This window comes from Salminus brasiliensis, chromosome 9 (genome assembly GCF_030463535.1).
Source record: "Salminus brasiliensis chromosome 9, fSalBra1.hap2, whole genome shotgun sequence".
In the NCBI taxonomy this organism is placed as follows: domain Eukaryota; kingdom Metazoa; phylum Chordata; class Actinopteri; order Characiformes; family Bryconidae; genus Salminus; species Salminus brasiliensis.
Genome location: NC_132886.1, coordinates 18744447 through 18764490, shown reverse-complemented (window position 1 = coordinate 18764490; position 20044 = coordinate 18744447). Strand labels below are relative to the sequence as shown.

Genomic DNA, 20044 nt, shown 5'->3' with positions numbered 1-20044 from the left:
TCTTCCAAAATTAACTGGGCTACAACATTTCTTTTTTAACCTTTAGCACACTGGTTTGTGTGTGTGTGTGTGTGTTTGTTCGTGTGGTTCTGTAAAGTATGCAAAGTAGGATGTAATTTTGAGTTCCAGTCGCTGCCGGTCAGTCAGCAAGTGAACTTACATGATCCTACAATACCAACACACTCTGCAGCCCGAGGCGTCATACTCGCCCTGCTAGCTCCCAAGCTCATTCTGGAGGGAGGCCAAGTGTGAAGAGGCCTAGCCGACTGAATTCCAGCAGAGGCCTTTCATGTCAGTAAACAAAGTCTCTTCCCTCAACCAAGTTTTTCACCTCTGCCAAATTATGCTCAAAGAACCAGAACATCAAAAGTCCTGGGAGGAGTGTTTGCTGCTTTATAGACTCAGGACTATATTAAGGACCATGTACATTGTATGTGTGTGTGGCGTAGGGCTGAACTATTGAGATTCTACTACCACACATTGATTGGTTTATGCTTTGCAAATAGGTTGGATCTCATTGGTGAAACAATCATGGGACATCATGGTTAAAGATGGACCAGCAGCTCTTTCAAATGATTGACTTCATTTTGGATCATATGAACTGTATGAGCACTTTTGGTAAGTACTGGCCACTGCATACCGGGAACACCCCGTCTAGCCATCACAAATTGGCTCTTGGTACATGTTACGGCTGACTGGTGGACATCATGAGCAGTACTCATGAAGTACTGTTTTGGCTCGAGTACCATTGGTTGTAGAGGAAAGGTAGCTTTTTCTATTAACTTATGAGGTGAAGGACAAACAGAGGGCAGAACAAATGAGATCAAAACAGGCTTTTTAAGGCTGGTGTAAACACTGAAAACATTATTCTCATCCCAATTACAGGGGTACCTGATGTCTCTGCCAAAGGCTGATTTATCGGATTATACAGAACAGCAGCGGCTCATCATAGAAATTACAGTTAAACACTAGTGATTTAAAGGAGACATTGACGCAGAAGACTTTCCTGGCGTGTTTGGCTGAGCCTAAACTGCTTTTTCGTGGATTTCTGTTTAGCTCTGTTAACATATATACACACACACTATCAAAAACAACTAATGCATGGGTGGGAAAAACAGCAAGCGAGTGATATTAAACTTATACAAAGACAATTAAAGGAGTCAACTCATGCTCATTTACTCTCAATTCCAGCTGCTTTTAGTTTGGATTTGACTAGATGTAAAGAAAGCTCAATTTCAAGAAGAGTGGAATTTCACTGCTTATCGTGGTACTGACTACATTGTTAAGGTGTTTAAAGAATATGTTTGATACACTAGGAATCTGTAAACACAGGCCCTATTCTACTGTATATATTGGGTAATACAGTGCTTCTTGACCCTGATGAATGCCCAGTATTGTTTCATTCACTGATATCTAACATGCTGTGTGTCATTAGGCATCTATCCCACCCTTTCAACTGGGAGAAATGAGGCCGTGTTCGAACAGCAGGCCAAATTGGACTAATTTCTTAAACTAAGTTTTAGACTGAATGTGACTGAAGACCCAGCTGAGACACAGGTTCTCCAAAACAAGATAAATTGCTATTATTTAAAAAAATCTTAAGAATCCAGTGTTTCCTTTTTCTTATAAGAAAAATGTAAAGAATAACTGGAGTTCTTCTCCTTTTTCTTTAACATTATGACGGCCTCACACTTGGACTGTAAGAGTTCACAAGATAAGCCTCTAAAATGAGCAGTTTAAACTGAATGACTAGAATTACTAGAATGAATGTGTATTTTAACCAGATGGAAAGTGGGACTTAAAGTACTGTTAGAATACATTCACTCAGCAGGTAAAGGGGCACAAATCCAATGATGTGTTGTTTTTTCAAAGGCTGTTCACACTAGTGTTTTAATGTGTCCTATATCCAACATTCGTCTGAACAGTTCACACTCCTAAATCGAGGTCTCAGTTTTATTGCCAGCATTACAGGAGGAACACTTTTCCTGGTTTAAGTCCTTGGTTTCTTTAAAGTTTGTTTTTAATCTTGTTTTAATTTTCCCTTGACACTACAGTCACATCCTCCTGTAGTCAATTCTTTAGGAGATATGTGTCTTCTAACTTAGCCTGGATGGAAAGTCATGTATCGGATAGGTATTAGATTTCAATACCACACATGAAAGCAGCCCAAAACTGAAAATGTCAGATTTCAGTGTGTTCGCTGCCGTTCACACTGCCACACAACACATTGTGTCACATATGACAATGGATTTGGGCCACTTTTACCTGCTGTGTGAACATAGCCTTAGTTGTCGACATGGTCCCTCCCCAGTTCTCATATTTCCAAAGAGTTTTTCCCTGTTAACCATTGTCCTGCTTCATTTATGATAAAATGCTGTAAAAGGCTATGTTACACACAACCACGAAGAGTGCCTTAAGACCATCTTAAGAAAATAGAAGTTTTTTGAGAACTACATTTTAAGAAAGGTAAGTGAATCTTGAATCTTCTTAGTCTTTACCTAAAGACTTTTCTTTTGTGAATTCAGGCCCTGAATTACATTGAAACGGATTTACTTTTGGAGTAATCTGGAATGGCTTTTTGCCGTTCAGACCGCCGAAGATCCATTGCTTTCCTATTTAAGTCAGAATCGGATTTAAGCTGCCAGTCTGAACAAAGCACCAGAAAAATCGCACGCACACTCTTTCTCTCACATGCACAAAGTACGGGCAAAATTAGTTTTACAATAACCGCAGCCATCAACTGATCACTCAATGTTCGCTCGATCAGCTTTTAGCTTCTTTTACATAACAATAAAAATGTTAATTAAGCGCAAATCAAGTCTGCCAAGGACACAAGGTTGGGTTAATCCAACTCTAACATAATCCCACACCACGTTTTATACATCTACGGCCTGACTTTTACTTCTTAACACTTAAAGTATCACTTAAAACACCATCACAGATGGCCTGGGCTTGTTGTAGCGACAGAGTGTTATGTTTATGTATGGTTTTGCTTAGTTTGTCTCTTAGTCTTACAGAGAGAGAGAGTTTAATCTGACTATGGCTAAATATCAACTATGGTCCCAACTGTGCTGAACAGAAGTGGCCCCATATGCCTCAAACTTTAGTTAAGGATCAGGTCCTACCTTTAATATCCTATTAAATATGGTTATATGAACATGTGGAATCAAACGTGGACACAGATAAACAGTAGACAATATCCAAGAGATTATTTTAGTCATGTTCATCATCACTTAGCCATGTGTAGCTGACTAAACGTTGGCCCAGACCACCAGCATCACAAATGATGCTTGTAGCATGTCACTGATTCTAGCATAAAATGGGCTCTACAAAACTGTTTAATTCTAGTCCAACAGTGGACCACGGACACTCAGAAACCATCAGATATTCATTTTATATTACTGTGACATGCTTTTGCTGACAAATTTATTAACAATTAATAGATAATTAACTACCTTTTACAACAGATTAGAGACTGCCACCACCATGTGTTTTATATGGAAAAGAAATATATATATATAAAAAAGAAACTTGAAATTCTTTTCAGGACCTCACTGTATAAGGTCTATGCTAACAGTACACAGTGGAAGCTCAGTGGATCCCAACCGTGATTCTGAACTATTACCAAGCCCATCCTAAGTTAAAGTGGGCATGTAAAAACACTAACCTGACCAGGGCAGGAGTAATCATGGACTACGGTTGGCAAGCATTAAAATACAGTGTTACTGGACAAAGGCGGACTGCTTCTATGGACGTTTGTCAGTTAACTTCTTGGGAAAACCCAAAACACTACCAGCATTTAATGGTAGTTCATAGTCAAGAATTACCTCAAATGTTATGCTGCCTAATTTTGAATGAATCAAGACTAGAACAGGCCAGCTACTGTACTTTTGGCAAACCTCATTATAATCCACATGGCTTTAGGACACAGAACATTACACAGAAACAGCACCACAAAATATATACTAAGAGTAAGTTATGACAGAAACAATATCAGAAGATTCTCTATACTGGATAAACAGCATCCAACAAGGACTTTTATGTGGTGTGTCGTTCTGTGTCAAGCGTCATATGTAAAATGGCATGATGCGCCAACACTCAGCCCAAACGGCAGCTTCCAACCCCGAAACCCCCAAATCGAGTCATGATATAATTCTATAAAACCTTTACAACAAAATGACCCAAGTCACATCATCTTAAACTTTCCTACTGAACAGTTCTACTCAAAAATACAACTAAACATCACACCAGGCTTTAAGACACAGCAAGAACATCAATAACCCTCTTCCTCCAAGCAGAGCATCTGCCCAACAATCCACTTTGTGCGAAATAATAAAGGATATTAACCCACTCCTGAATACACCTCTGAGGGATGACGCAAAATAATAACACATTTTTTATAGCACGCCTCCTTCTTCTGGAGCCAAGGCTCACCCACATTTCAGCTGCATGATTAACATCACTGACTCATCTCTCTCACTCTGAACCTCTATTACACCAGACACACAAGATTACCTGAAAACTCGGGGGAGAGCGTTCCTGTAGTGGGATTCCAGGAAGTATGGCAGAATGAGGGGCCTATATCTCTTTCCTTATTAAATCCCAGAGAAGCACACATGCTCAGGTGCAGCGTATCTCCGATCAGACACTTCTCATTTTGGTCAGCATTAGTCATACAGGCATTAGTAATCAATGAGCATAGACATTCTCCTCCTTCTCCCTCTAGTTCAAATTCCACGCAGGAAATGTTGAAAGAGCTTTTGTTTTACGATGTCGGAGATAAAAACAGGATGATGCAGTGGAAAATAAAACGGACAGCTATGCACTTGATTTTCAGTTTACGTGGCCTTTCATCCACAAGAGAGGTTATGAGCTGGAATTGTGGGCCATGGATTAAGCCTAGTCTATGACTAAACTTCAGTGAGCTTCAGCATCAATAAATAAGTCCGGGTCTGAGAAGGTAGCCCTAAGAGTTTTACCCTACAATGTAAAAAGGCCATGCTGTTCTTGGAGACACCTGCTGCTGAGCTCTTTAGCCTTGGTGGCCAAGTGGGTCTTGGTGATTTAAAGGGAAACTCCACCAATTCTTCAAACTATCTACATAATTAAACCACAGAGATGATAACATGATCAAAAGACAAACGTGTTACAAATGCGTCGTTGGGGTGTACCACAAAGTAGGATTCTCAGTTAGCCAGATATCCTAAACTGAGGATTGTCCAACAGGAATGCCCCTCAGGTCTTTTCCTAGTGGGCAGACTTGACTTTGGGTTCAGGTTATCTGGCTAAATTGACAAATCCCACTTTGTGCTATACCCTCTGTTTTAGGATGGTGTTAACAGAAAGCCATTCATGAGAGAAATTAACATGTATAATAGTGCAAAACAAATCTCAATTTGTGCCATTCTTCCCTACCTCTGGCATAAATGGACACTGATTGCTATTCTTTACATTGTGTCAACATTTGATGATGAATAGACCAAAAGAAAGTACATTAATGTCCATTAAGGGTTAAGACGTTGTCTATCTCCTGTAAAGTTGCTGTTTTAGAAATACAAGGTTTTTTTGTGTGTGTGTGAGTGAGAGAGGAAGCCTTGTAATGTCTTGTACAAGTATGGACAATTAATTTTCTATCCATCCATATATCCATCCATATATGCATCCATCTATCTATCTATATAGATAGATACAGAAATCATATAGATAAAGAAATCAAGAGTGTGTAGGTTTCCTATCACACCACTCTGAATGGCTCTGCTCTCATCCACAACTGAATTATGATGTTTAGAAAAATCAGTGGACGAGGAAGCTGATGAGGAAGCTGATTTCCAGTGTAACTGATAAGCCCTGACGCCAAACAAGTGAAGATGTATTTCTTGGACTGATATGGATGTTTAAAGCCCATCACGGCGGAACTGCTCAAATCTAACCCGGCTACTTCAATATTGGCAAAATGCCAAAAACCAAGCCGCTAAATCTAGCGTGCATAGCGTGTCCACACGGTGCCTCCTGATTCAACCTGAGACACTGGCCTGCAGGTAAATAGCCAATGTGTAATGAGGCAGTGAAGCAGCTTTTAGGAGTCTCACCTGGCCAGAGGAATTTTCTATGACACCTAATCCTTGAGTCCGGGTGGTCATTTTTTTTATTTTTGGGTCAGCGAGTCTCAGCAACGGATCCAAGGAAAGAGTTGTTCAGAGTCAGACACACATTTAGCTAGCGCTGAGGCTCGGGGCTGTTTATTTTTTTTTTGTCCCGTAGATCCTGTAGGTTGTTCAATGGAGAGAGAACAGGGACCCGAATGGGCTGTTAGCTGAATGCTAGCTCTCCAGCAAAGAGCCAGCCACGCAGACAGATCAACAAGTTGAAGCCCGCATTAGTCCATGTCAACAGTGGAGGAGGTTAAAAAACGTTGAGCAAAAGTTCAGCAAAGTCAAGTAATCTCCAGTGGTTTTACAATGCCGGTTCAGCTGCCCTGGTAAAGTCTAACGACGGTGTTGTTTAGCTAGTGCTAATTCATTTAGGCTTTTTGTTTTTAGAGGAACGGCTGAAATTTCACTATCAAGCCTGACTGGGGGACTTAGCTAGCTAAATATGCCCAGAGCACATATTGTATTGTTTAAAACGAGAACAGCACTTGTTCCATTAAAAGGGGGTTAAAATAGACTAGGTGAGGCAAAATGAAGATATTCTGAATCTTTTCTGGCTCATCAAAATGACAAAAATCAAGTATGTCAGGCCGACCGGGATCAGCTAGCTAGCTAGCCAGCCAGCTAATTTGACACTCGCTGCGGAAAAAACAAGACAATGACAGACACCAACAAAAACAGCGCGCCCTCAAATGAAACCGATACTGGTCGTGTGGAAATGAATATGAAGGACAAGCCAGCAATGTCAGGAGCTTAGGGTGGTAGCTGGCTAGCAAAACCAGCGCCGCAAGCTAGCTAACTATTGTGGTGTTCCGTGGAACTGAGCCAGCTAATGCAGGCGAGGACTAGCTAGCGAGATGTTAGCCAGCTAGTCAGCTAGCTAGCTTTCGAATGGGCAAATCCCCAAAACACTCAGGCGAGCAGCTCCGCGGAAATCGCGTTCCTCCACAGTCCTGATCCGAGCGCGGTCTCTCCTCCTCATTAAGAAGAAAAAGGACGACGCGTGAGGGGTGAAAAGTGGCTAACTACTGTCCATGGTAAACATCCAGAGTGGTCAAGTTGTAAAATCCATAGTGGGCACCGTCCTCAGTGTCTTTCTTCCTTGCTGAGAGCGAAGGGACGGCGGGTCAGGCTGGACCGTGAGGCGTAGCGTCTGAGCTCCAGGCTCAATCAGGCGACACACACCGGAACAAGCAAGGCAACATGGCCGGCCGACGCACAGCGAGGGGCGGTGAAGTGAGGAGCTCGGCCTCCATCGGGAGGGATCGTAAACACTCACACACCTTCAAGAAGACACTGCGGTACTCACTGCTACTCCACGGGCGTCGGCTGACACCAAGTGGCCCTCGCCCAGTACGAAACACAAAGCGGCTGCTTTACGAGCAGGCAGTGGAGGTGGGCATCATGACGACACTATCCTCATTTTGACAGCTTGACACGTCACGGTGCCCATTTCTGAGTATTTCGGGGGCATCGTCTGTACTTCTGCTACACTGAACCTCTCGCGTCATTAAGGTTAATAATAATGTTTACAGTGGTTTTAAAAATGGCACTTCAATTTTACTGATTAATTGTGTCCAATCTAACCGCTATACAGTCTAATCGTGTACAAACATTTAAACACAATACTGATACAGCTCATACCTCATAAAAATACCAGGTTTTAGGTGTTTCCCATTATTACCCCACCCCTAGTTCGAGTTTAGTTTGAATATTTAATAATATATAATTATATCCAGTATAATAATATAAATACTACTTCTATAGTTTTAATATAGTATGCATGAGAAAATAAATCACAAACACCATCATTCAATATAAAATATTTTATTGATTATGTACACCTTTAAAAAACAATTCACACTTGAATCAAATCCATTTAATTCTATTAAAACTATTATACCACCAAACTGCTCCATTCACAACACAGATAAACAACTTTTTTTATTCAACACAAATTCAGTGAACCACAAGGCCAAGCAGGTTAATCGTTTCTTCTAAATATTGGGGGGAAAAAAAACCCCAAAACAAAACACCTACATGGAAACGTATCGGACAACAGCTAAAGTAAACGTATAAAATTTATACAATTAAAAAAACAAAACAAAACAAAAGCAACTCATTCACACAACTCCTTCACTGGCATGGTGATCAAGTCGGAGAAGAAGCTGCCTTCATTGTCTCCTCCCCCAAAGATCAGCAAGGTATGCGGGGAAGATTCAGAGAACTGCTCTTGCTCATCAGAGGAATCCTGTGAGGGGAAGAAAGCAAATAATGAGCTTTTCATGAGCACTGAAGAAAACTAGTGCCTAACCAAACGAAACCTAATCTGGTGTAAAAGGCAGACATTCTCAACGGCATCAAGTGAAATCCTTTCTGTGGATTTCCAGGATGAGCGAGGTACCTTGGTGCATGCTGTTGCCATGGTGATGATGGAATGTCCAGCTCGTGGCACTGATGTTAGCTGAGGGAGTGTCAGAGAGGTCCAGCAGCTTGTATCTACTCACAAAAAGGAAATGTCAGTGGTAAAGAAAGTATGCGCTGCTTCACAGATCAACTCTAGGCCAAGTCAATACAATTCAAAATATAACCTTATACACCTAGCATGAAGGGGGGGTATATTGGATGTTTGTGCCAAATGGCTCATTGTACTGTTTACCGTACAGAAGAATCCCTGCCATTGACAAAAACACCTTGAAAATTCCAAACCACATCTACATGGGCCTTATAAAAGCTAATAAAAGCTGTAAATGTGAGGGAACAGTTTCAGTGGGTCAGAGTCCAGGAATGTTTACCCGTGTTGAAGATAAAGGTGTCGCTCAGAGCATCATTTCCGTTGTAGCCTCCATGGACCAGGAAACATGAATCAGACAGGGCCGCACAGCCGTGCCAACTGTGACAACATTGTCAGAAGTGAAGATGACATGAGAGTTAGTAGTGCAAAACATAATGTCCTCAGAAACCAATTCAGCAAGATTTCCTATAAGCAAGGGATTAAACGGCTAAACAGTCACCTGAAGCAGCGACCCAACATTGAAAATGTATTTAGTACAACCTAAATCAGCAGACACCAGTACCACGCAAACAATGGCTGATAAATTCACATTCGTGTTCTACATTACGTACACATTGAGCAGAACAAGCTGGTAACATTGAAACCAGACACTATGAATACCTTCTTGGAGAGGGGGCTGATCCGCTTGTCTGCACAGGTGAAAACTCCATCAAGCCTGGAAAAAATATATATATACAAAAAGAGAAGAGTAAGAAGCTCTCAAAACCACTACGACAGCGTTATCCAGTTTAATCTGCGCATTTGACATCTCCAGAATTCTGGACTTAAGTGATCTAAATGTTGCTATATTGACAAAAACCCACAAGAAATCAACAGAAAAGAAAGCTAAAATACAGGACTTACACAAATCCAACTGGAACATGTCATTAAAACAGACAGGAGTGTCCCAGCCAGCAAAAATGAAGATCTTGCCCTGCATCACACAAGCAGAATGCCTGGACAAGAGGAATGACAATTGTTATGTTACATGCATTTTGTTTTAAACACAACAAATCTATTAGATGCACAGTATCTATCCCTTTACAATTGTTCTTCATGATTTTCAATAATTATTCACCCAGAGCGGGGAGCTGGCTTGTTTCCATTGACAATGGGCTGGTACCATATGGCCATTTCAGGGTTGAAAATGTAGAGGGAGTCACTGCAGCCATCAGGCTCAGGGTGGGGGCGAGGGAAAACCCCTCCGAAGACAAAGAGCTCTCCCCTGAACAATGTGCAGCTGTGGTAAGCCAGAGGAGGAACTTTACCTTGTGCCTGAGAATGTAAGAGTGAGATGTATTCATTAAAAAGTGAAACTGAAATGATAAATTATTATACCACCATTATATTTATTTTCTATCATCAACCCCATGGACCACTTACAAGGGGGATGGATAAATAAATAAATAAATAAATAAATACTCAAGCTTACCTCCACCATTGTCCAGCGCCAGCTCTGAGTGTCCAGAATATGGACGTCATTAAACCACTTCTTATGTTTGGAGCCACCAAACACAAAGATCCGCTTTGACTCTGGGTCATAGGTCGCTGTGTGGCCCATCCGGGCTTCTGGAGTGGGGCCCTCAGCTAGAGTCTCAGCTGGCACCCAGGACAGGTCCTCTGAAAAGGGAAAGTTTCAAAAAAGCTTGTTCATGGGCAATAATAGCACTGAACATTCAAGCACAGTGAATAGACAGTACAGTTATAACTTTAGGAAAATGTACCTGTACATAGCTTCCAAATGGGGTCCTTACAGAACTGCATCCTGGCACCTTGTCCTCCAATCAGTATGGCTGTCTGAGGATCAATTGGACAGATGGTTTGACCCCAGCGACCTGAAGGACTGTCTGCAGGGGCTTGAGGGGACACATGAACACTTATGACCATACTTGTTATGGTACACATCAAGAATACTTCAGCCGCAAGCAATCCCCCCCCCCAGTTATTTTGTTGCAATTCCAGCCTTAGGTCCCATCCACAGGTGTCTAGATATTTTTAAGAAATTATAATTTTAAATGTTTTTGTCTGCGTTTTGGTCTCCCATTCACACAAAAATACCGCTTTTGGTCACTAAAAATGGAATTCTCTTTTTGGTGTTGACGTATGGACATGGAAAACTGAGCTTTATGAAAACGCTGAGGTCACAGCGCATGCATGTTTCGGGCTGAATAGTTTCTACATGCCAAAAGCACTATATTTCAGACTTTGGCATGTGAATAAGTCTACAAATATATAATACTTCATTTGTAACTAGAATCAGTTATCCATAACTTGCATAGTACACTATATACACTCAAAGAGAGACGCTGTCACCCCATACACTGGTAGCCTGCTCGTGCAAGCGCCTTGTCTGTGTGGACGGAAATACTTTTAAAAACAGAGTGATGGAAATCTCTGTTTGTAAAAACATCACAATACATGTGGACATGGCCTTAAAGTCAGTGTCTGCTCGCTCACCATTCTGCGTGGGGGTTTTGGTTTGTTTTCCCTTAGCTCGAGCATTCTGAGGGGTTAGAGCAGCAGCCTGCTCTTTATTCTGTGGGAACAGACGAGCTTGTCCTGTTCGTACATTGCTCCGGCCTCGTCTGTGTGGCGTGGCCTTTTCTGAAGAGTTCGGGCAAACGTTCTCCTGTCCTTTGACTTCTTCATCATCTTCTTTCTCTTCTTGTGACCGCTTTCGCTTGCCAAGGCCTCGAGTCGCAAGAGCTGTGGCATTGCACTAGAAAGAAAGAGCAACTTTAAAACAAATTCCTTGTAAGTATGAACAAACTACTCATGGATTGCATGGAGTGCATCAAAGAGGACTTCAGGGAAGCATCTCACCTCTGGGGTGTATTCATTCTGGGCAATAGTAAGCGCTGGATCAGGTTCACTTTTAACCTGAGCGACACCGCAAGACAAGTAAGCTTAAGTTAATCAGGCAAGGCAAACTTACTGAGGACTTGGATGACTGAAGAAAGTACTCACCCCCTCAAGCTGGACAGTTAAAGTTGCCCCATTAGACCACGCACCATCTTCCCATAACTCCCAAGAGACACATCTGATAGGATAAACATGTCATTACAGAATTCAACAAAACTTCCAAAAGGGAAATGATGAAGGTTTAAAAGCGGCCTTACTTGTTGAATGGTGTTAACTTGCCCAGACAGACAAGCGCATCATTCTCATCATTGAGCTCTATTGTAACACTACTGCACTTTTCCCATCGTCCCCTGGTGAAGAGTACAATCTGCTGCACGCCTGGTTTTACTGCAACAGAGCTCTTCTTAGGTTTACCGATACTGTGAAAAGCAATCAAGGATTAACACATTGGGACAGCATGCCTTGAAACAAAGCACTGAATAGACAGAAAAGCAATATAATGTGGTATATAAAACATTCTGCAGCCCACAGATTTATTTTATGACAAAATCCATTCATCTCATCTTCCTGATCTTGATGGATCCTGAGCCTCTCTGGAATTATTGGGTGCAGGGCAGAAATCCCCCCTGGACAGGGTGCCAGTTCATTAAAGGGCATCACACTCACCCACTTACTTTGCTCGTACAATAGTCATAGTTCTTCATTTTTTTTAACCATTATTCTACTTATTGCCATATTTCCCCCCAGTAAACAGACTTGCTTTCTTGTATTTTTGGTTGTGCTATGCAGTGCTGAACAGAGGAGGATGATTCCCCTTTTAAGTCTTGGTTCCTTGTCTTGTCTTAAGAAATTTTGCTCAAGGGGCTCGGCCTCAGTTTGCTGTAAAGCTGCTTTGCAACACCACCTGCTGTGAAACGTGCCATGCCAGTATATTCTGAATAGAATTAAAATGAGATATATCACAGTATTTTCAAAGGTTTAATGAGTCAGAACATACAAAGTCCAAAAACAGTCAAATACTGTGAGTAAAATGACTGTCAACTGTTCTTTAAGTACTGGGACTATCCAGACGTAATGTGGCACAATTTATCACAACATTAAAATATGGCTTTACTAGAGTGAGCATCACACCTAGCACTGTCTCTACATGACCTTATGAAACTTGCAGCACAGATTAGTTATAAAGGATGTTATAGTAGAGAAAACACCAAAATGCAAAAAGTAAGTGCACCCCTAATGCACTTCCAAGTTTCTTAAACGAAAACACCACACAATCTAAACACTGAACGGTCCATTTCCTTTAACCACCCGCTAATATTTAGCTAGAAACTAGGCATTAGGAATAGGAAGCGAAAGACTGTTTGCTGAGTCTCTGATCCATCTAGCTAGCAAAATTCATCGAGCACCTGTGGAAAGCTGGTACTTTAATAAAAAGAGTAAATCTTATTTATAAGCGAAGTAACAGACATGTCTTCTTGATCAGTTAGATTTGATGTAGAGAGCTCGACACAAACCAACCCAGTTAAAATAAAGTAGCAGTATGGGCTGCTGTTGTGTTTGGTAGCCTCTCCGCTAGTCAGGGTGAACCGCTCACAAAACAAGAGGCGCTTTCCCTAAAAGACTCATGATGACCTAGAACTGCTCTAAATTTCGATAATAACAAAAAGAGTAGAGTTCATTTGAGTTGTTTTAGAATAAGTGATCACAGTGAAGCCAACTTACTTACTAATCTTCACCGTTATCTAGAGGCAGCTCTTCAGCTATACACCAGGTCACAAACAACAACAGTGAGGTTAACCGTGTTTACTCACTTTCCAATCTGTCGAGGCGCTTCTTCTGGTCCGAACACGACATAAACACCGAAGTCATGCATCCTCTTGCCGCTCCACTGTCAATGTGCCAAAACTCTAGAATAACTGCTTGAATAATTCATAAAAACCCGCAAAACGCGCTCAAGTCTGATATCAGTCGGAGGAGCTGTAGTACCGCTGAGTCTCCCGCCAACTCAAACAACTCATCTAAAAGTCGCGCCACTGCAGGACTTCAACGGAAGCTTGCTTCGCCCCGCCCAACGTTTGACTGACAGTGCTTTCAGCCAATGGCGTTCCTCTTCATATTATCACAGAAACAAGGGCCGTGTCCCCAAATCAGACACCACTAAACCATGTACACTGCAGTATCGAGTGAACTTCGAATACAGGTGTGCTGGTTTTCACACACTATTAAGTGTTTTTTAGTAAGGGTTTATGCGCTGTGCAACGAAGCCGCTAACATCTCCGCTCCAAAGAAGAGGAGGTTTGGAAGTGTGCTGAAACTCAGATCATCATCCATCTGCATACGTTTAGGCAGAAATATTGCCAGCGACCAGCCTGTAAGCGTGTATATTTTGGGGTTTAATTTAGCTACTTTACGCCATTAATTGATAGCTAGTAATTTAGCTAGCTAGCACTCTGTTCGCTGATTTATGTAATAGCTACAGAGCTAGCTAGGTTAGCTAAATTAAACTTTGCTTAGCTACATCGTTTTATTTATTTATTTATTTATTTTTTTATTTATTATTTTTTAGTTAGCTACAAGCTACATGCTTAGCTAAATTACGTAGCTACATTTAATTATGATATTTTTTATAATGTTCTGAGGTCATTCATGCATGACTTGATATACTGTACATGTTCAATAATTAAAATATATTTATAAACAATTTTATATATATATATATATATATATATATATATATATATATATATAAATTATTATTTTATTATTATTAAAATCTAGAAAGAATCTACTACCAAGTTGCCACATTAAGTTTTTGCTCTCCCTTGTTCATTGAAAAATTAACAGTCAAATATCTAACTTAACTCAAACATGCTCTGTATGCCCCTTCTAATAAATGCATTTGGCTACTTTAAGTAGCACTTATTGCTGACACAGATGAGCAAATGCGTACAAACAGCCTGTCTGGTTCCTGTAGAGAAGTACTATTGGATATCATGAATCTATTGGCACAATGACTAATACCAGGAGTGGTCAAGATTGGAACTGTGTTCTCTGGGATGATGCTGCTTCATCCAGTACTTTTAGGATGGGTTGTGGGGTCGTGATCATACAACGTCCTGACCTCACTAACGCTTTTGTCGCTAAATGCAATTAAATCCTCACAAAATCTAGTAGAAAGTCTTCCCTAGACAGTAGGTTTTTATACCATTTCCCTAAGGTGGGTTTTATACCGTTGCTTTTGGAAGAAACAATGAATGAGCAGGTGTCCCAGTACTTTTGTCTATGTAGTGTTGCATTCAGTACTGGCTGTTTTAAGGACTTGCTGTCATAGCTGTCAGGGCATGAAAAACTGTTAGTAGTTGTCATAAGCAGTATGTGATGTTAAATAACCTCTTTACATTTTAGCGGAAGTGTATTCTATTTAATGTGCTGCTAAAATATAAACTTCAGCTGCAGGACTCATCATGGCGGATCATGGTAACAGTGGAGAAGGGAAGCGCCTTCCCCGATTAGCAGCCTCCCTGATGATGCGCTTTGCCTCGGAGCGGGAGCCCACCTTTGGTCTGCACAGGGCCAGCCTCAGGCCGCCTCCCCCTGGCCATGGGTGTGGGGAACCTCCCAGTTCTCCTGTAGGAGGACACAGATCCAAAACCCCTGACCTACCTAGAGCTCCCTCAGAGGATCTCACTTCAGCTAGTCCAGTCACCCCTGTAGGCCATGTGCTAGAGACAGCGCCCTTGATGGAAGATGAGGACGAGGACATGGAGCTGGACTGCCTCTCGCTTAGGAGCTTGGGCAGCACCTCTGAAGGGGAGGGCACCTTATCTGGGCAGGGTGACACAGCAGAGACCTCTCCCAAGAGAGGGACAAGAACTGGAGGTAGGCGATGTGTGCAGCATGACGATATGTCTGTAACTGGTGACTTGTGTTTGTAACCTTATAAAAACATAAATCATAAGTGTATTTAAAGTAGACAAATGTAGAGTATGATACTTTATTGATACTTTTAGCACATGACTTTGTAGTGGTTGGTGTGTTAAATGTCTGCATGTTGTCTTTCAGTAAGGTTCACAGACTGGCATAAGAACCGGGTGGCGGCTCTGTGTAGCGAGCGATTTGACAAACTGCTGAAGGAATGCCCAGAGTACTACAGTACTAAAGGCTGCCTTGCTGCTTTCATACTGGAGAGAGGTGTGTGTCTGTGATAGAGTCTGTTAAAGAGGGTGGAAAGGGACGTATTCCTGCATGACTGTTGTGCAGGAAACTGGAACATTTTGTGTCATCTGAACTTGTGAAAACGTGTGTGTTCATATCAGAGGTGATTGACACAGGAGGGCAGTGTTGTGAGCAGTATGAGGTGGTGGCATTGGGAACAGGACTGGGTTGCTGCAGTGGCTGGCTCTGCTTTACAGGCTCTGTTGTCCATGACTGTCATAGCATCATCATTGCGCGCAGAGCCCTCAAAAGGTAAGAAAGGTAACCGGTGTTCATGTATTTAACGGACTGTGGAATTATTTAGGATTGGGATTATTAGTATTAGTAGGCACCTAATAGTGTTACATTTTCTGCTTGTTCCAAATCCAAACTAGTATCAGACAATCTAAAGTTTCAAAACAACCAGCTTTGCTTTATCATTTGCTTTATCATTTTATAGCTTTGGCATTTTATCTTAAAAGAACAGTACTACTGCAATATGTAACTTTGGTAAAGCGGGCAGGACAAGAATCACATTAGAGTACAGTCCTGTATTAATACTCCACTGCAAAAGCCCACATGCTTCTTTTACTTTTAGTGCTGTTTCTTTGTGTCTCAGCTTGTATCTTTCACCACAAGGGAGGAGTGCAAAGCATGATTTGTCTTCAATGCAGTGATTTACACTTCCCACATAAAGTATCATACTCTACATTTGTCTACATTAAAGTATCATACTCTACATTTGTCTACATTTGCCCATGAGCAGAAATACCAATCCTTGCATAATGCTGCTTTTAGTAAAATATTAATCTCTTTGTTATACTAAGGGACTAGGCATGTTTTGCCTTTACCTATTGTACCTATTAAAGTTCCACATTCTCTTTGTTTACTTGCCTTGACACTGATCAGTATCAGACAGTCTTTGCCAATCCCATTTATTATTTGACTGCCTTTACAACACCACTACAAACTACAGAGCACTGTGAACATCTGGCCCTATTAAGCGCATTTGCCTTTATTTTTGTCTGTTAGGTATTTGTATAAGCAGCTCCTGTTGTTCTACAGCTCTGAACCAGAGCTTCATGAGCGCTCCATATTCCAGAGCACCTCCACAGAGCTGCTGCTTCAGGTCAAACCACAGATCTACTTGCATCTCTACACCAGCCAGACACCAAAAGGAGCAGCACAATGCATACTAATGTGAGTGAAAGACATCACTACATAGCTACTTTTGTAGATCTTACTGTTAACTGTAACCCATGACTCATTCACCCTACAGCTTATGTAGCATGTTGGGCAAAAGGAATGTATAGCCCTGATGGAAAAGCATTCTAGGTGGTTTCTCATGGAGCTGCAGCAACTCCATGTGTGTTTTTTATAGTTTTGAGGCTTTTACTGTTCTAAATAACCCATCATAAAACCTTGTCTGTGTTCTGATGCTTAGACATGAACCCTGGTGGAGTCTAAGGTAAGGTTAACCCAGCCAAAGTCTCAGAGTTTCCAGTTGCATTTGGCTAGTAACAAAATGACTTAACTTCACAGGAAATCCCAAAGCAGTGGCTATCCATCGCTGAAGCTGCAGTGCCACGCTAAAGGCTCTCTGATCCCTACTGCCTTCCTGCCCCCAAGCGTGTGGGGCGCCCGCATCTGCTGTATGTCTGACAGTGCAAAACTCACCCGCTGGACCGTCACTGGAGTGCAAGGGGCTTTGTTGAGTCACTTCATTAAGCCATTGTACATCACTAGTGCCGCACTTGGTGAGATCATAAATGCTATAGTTGGTTTTCGGCTGGTCTGAAATTTCCCAGAACCAGAATATTTATGATTCACTTGTTTCCTTTTTGGTGTCCAGGTGACTCGAGTCACCTCGCAGAAAATGTTTCTAACACCATCAACAAGCGGCTGGGGAGTGGTGTGAAAGATATCCTGCCTCCTCCCTACCAGCAAACCGCCATCTTCTTCCAGAATGGAGAGCATGTGGGACCTGCTTTGATCTCAGACCACTGCAAAGATTTTAGTGTTAACTGGTGTATGGGAGACTCCAGCATTGAGGTTCTAGACAGCACTACTGGCTATGCCGTCAGCGGGTAAGGACAGTGTTAACAGTTGATTGAATGACAGGGGCTGGGTAATAGTTTTTGACTATGTATAGTCACAATTCCACGGTTATGGCCTATTTGAGGAAAATCACCATCAGCACTGCCGCAGTCAACAATATGGTCAAGTTAACATTTTACTGAGTGCCTATTCTTAACACTTAGTAGTTTCACCACAGCCTAGTGCTGCCTTAGTCTCCTCTCCTCTCTTTAAACCTACTTCACTTCTTTTTCTCTTTTGACAGTTCTCCATTTGTGAGTGGACCTGGCTTCTCCAGCAGGCTATGCAAACGAGCCCAGTATTCTAGCTTTAGAAAAATAGCTATGGTCTCTGGTCAACAAGACCTCCTGTCATTTGCTACTTACCACAAAGCCAAGGTATCTGTCAATTTTTGGATGTGTTTTAGGCTAAGTTAATGTTGTGATTTTCTATTGCTTGTCTTACAGCATCTATGAAAGAGCTTAATCTGTATCATACACTGATCCAAGTCGTGCATTTGACCTCAACTAAAGTCCCAGGGACACAGACAGAGTTTCAAGTATCCCCTTCTCCAGCACACACGATCCATGATCATCAAGTCATGAGCTACCTGGATTAGGTGTGCTGGGGTAGGTAAAGAAAGCAGGGCACTGGAACCCCTGGACTAGAGTTGAGACCCTATGAGAGAGTTGAGATGTTATAAATGCCAGTGTATTCATTCTACAGTAATTTGTGTGTATGCAGACATTTCATATAACATATGTGCTCTCTTTAAGATCGCTGCCCATCTGTATCAGAATGCCAAGACTGTGGTAAACCAGCAGTTCTTGGCCAACAACGCTGGACCATGGAACTCAAAAAAACTGGTTGACAGTTTCAGCTTCTGACTACATACTTGGTTGCTATCTGTAATCTTAACTATCCACTTTTGAAGAAGTTAAGACCAATACTCTTAAAAAATATTTAAAAAATGTTAGACCGCTGAATTAGAAAGTTAGTTATAATATGTTCACTTTTTGACATCTGAGTTTTGACATTGTTCTTGTTTGATTTCAGAAACCTGTTGATTCATTTTTGTTATTGTTGCTCTTTGAAGAAAACCTTTTAGTTGTTTCAGTTCAAAATAATTATACTATATTCAAGCAATCCTTGTTGTCTGGGCTGATTTTTACTGTGTAAAAAAGACAAAATATTTGGAGACATTTTGACATTATTTGTGTATCTGCCTTTAATTAATTTAGAATATATTTAACTAACTGTTAACACACACACACACACACACACACACACATATATATATATATATATATATATATATATATATATATATATATATATAAAAATACATATAAATACATATTTGTATTTAGTTGTATGTGGAGCTACACACACACACACACGTATTTTAAATAAAATCTAATTGTTTCTAAAATCTGACTGAACCACGTTCAGAAGTAACAGGTGTAGGTGTAGACACAGGTATCAGGTACCAAGGAATTATATTTGACATGTTTGTTGCTTGGCAACCAGAACACTCGGAGGAATCGTCTTTTTCAAAAATAGATAAATAGATAAATAAATAAATAGCTGTAGTTTCAAATAATATTTAGAGACTTCAAATATTTCCTTGCTTTCGCAAAGCATTACCTGAAGTTAATAAACTATTCCTTCATTTTAACTAAAGCCTCCCTCTAGGCTGAGGGGACTGTTTGTTAAATTGACGGAACAGCTCTTTGAATTTAGGGGATGATTTAATCAGTTGAGGGAACTGAAGTGATAAATGTAGTGAACAGATTATTCAATTCAGGGAACGATTTGCGTCTTTAAATATTATTTTTCAACCTCGAAATTTAGCTTTTTCTCAACAACGGCCATTAAAATAGTCCCAAAGCGGACAACTGGCGAAGACGAAGACACTGCCTCCTGGTGGTCGTGAGCTAGGCTTAAGTGTCCGGGCCAATTACTCCGCTCAGTTTCCATGTAGACTGGACCTCGTGTGTCCTCGCAGATTTTACTGACAAGTCAGCCCTAGTTTATATGAACTCTGCTTTACAGACAGACAGGAAAATAGCACCAAGGCTCTACAGTTAGCTAAAAAAAAACAAATCCATCGCTCGCGTTATCTGCTATAAACAAACACATTTTTCTGAATTGGCTGGATGGAAATCGATGCTTGACAGGTGCAGCACAGTCTAAACGCCTTGAGAAT

The 20044-nt window shown here is 41.2% G+C and overlaps 3 protein-coding genes across 11 annotated transcripts in view; 1 reads left to right on the top strand and 2 right to left on the bottom strand.

The window, feature by feature from the left end:
- mark2b (MAP/microtubule affinity-regulating kinase 2b) overlaps positions 1 to 7481 on the bottom strand; it is a 54219-nt gene extending 46738 nt beyond the window's left edge. For 5 of the 9 annotated variants that reach the window (XM_072687675.1, XM_072687678.1, XM_072687676.1 and 2 more), the window contains exon 1: positions 6090 to 7479. In XM_072687675.1, coding sequence (XP_072543776.1) covers positions 6090 to 6140 — 51 coding nt within the window. In that variant the 5' untranslated portion in view covers positions 6141 to 7479. Of the gene's footprint in view, positions 1 to 6089 lie in introns of all 9 variants that reach the window. The other 4 variants (XM_072687677.1, XM_072687681.1, XM_072687679.1 and 1 more) reach the window with 2 other exon arrangements.
- Positions 7482 to 7996: 515 nt separating this feature from the next.
- krcp (kelch repeat-containing protein) lies at positions 7997 to 13468 on the bottom strand. The gene is made up of 13 exons (XM_072686819.1): positions 13377 to 13468; positions 11823 to 11984; positions 11671 to 11743; positions 11527 to 11583; positions 11161 to 11422; positions 10428 to 10559; positions 10136 to 10323; positions 9782 to 9978; positions 9568 to 9659; positions 9325 to 9379; positions 8945 to 9042; positions 8554 to 8648; positions 7997 to 8400 (listed from the first exon to the last, which is right to left on the bottom strand). The coding sequence occupies exons 1-13, from the start codon at positions 13436 to 13438 to the stop codon at positions 8269 to 8271; spliced, it is 1605 nt and encodes a 534-aa protein (XP_072542920.1). The 5' UTR covers positions 13439 to 13468; the 3' UTR covers positions 7997 to 8268.
- A 1552-nt stretch (positions 13469 to 15020) lies between these two features.
- adad2 (adenosine deaminase domain containing 2) lies at positions 15021 to 18729 on the top strand. Its single transcript, XM_072686818.1, has 8 exons — positions 15021 to 15444; positions 15628 to 15756; positions 15882 to 16032; positions 16792 to 16959; positions 17302 to 17516; positions 17612 to 17846; positions 18101 to 18233; positions 18612 to 18729. The coding sequence occupies exons 1-8, from the start codon at positions 15030 to 15032 to the stop codon at positions 18720 to 18722; spliced, it is 1557 nt and encodes a 518-aa protein (XP_072542919.1). The 5' UTR covers positions 15021 to 15029; the 3' UTR covers positions 18723 to 18729.
- The last annotated feature ends 1315 nt before the right edge of the window (positions 18730 to 20044 follow it).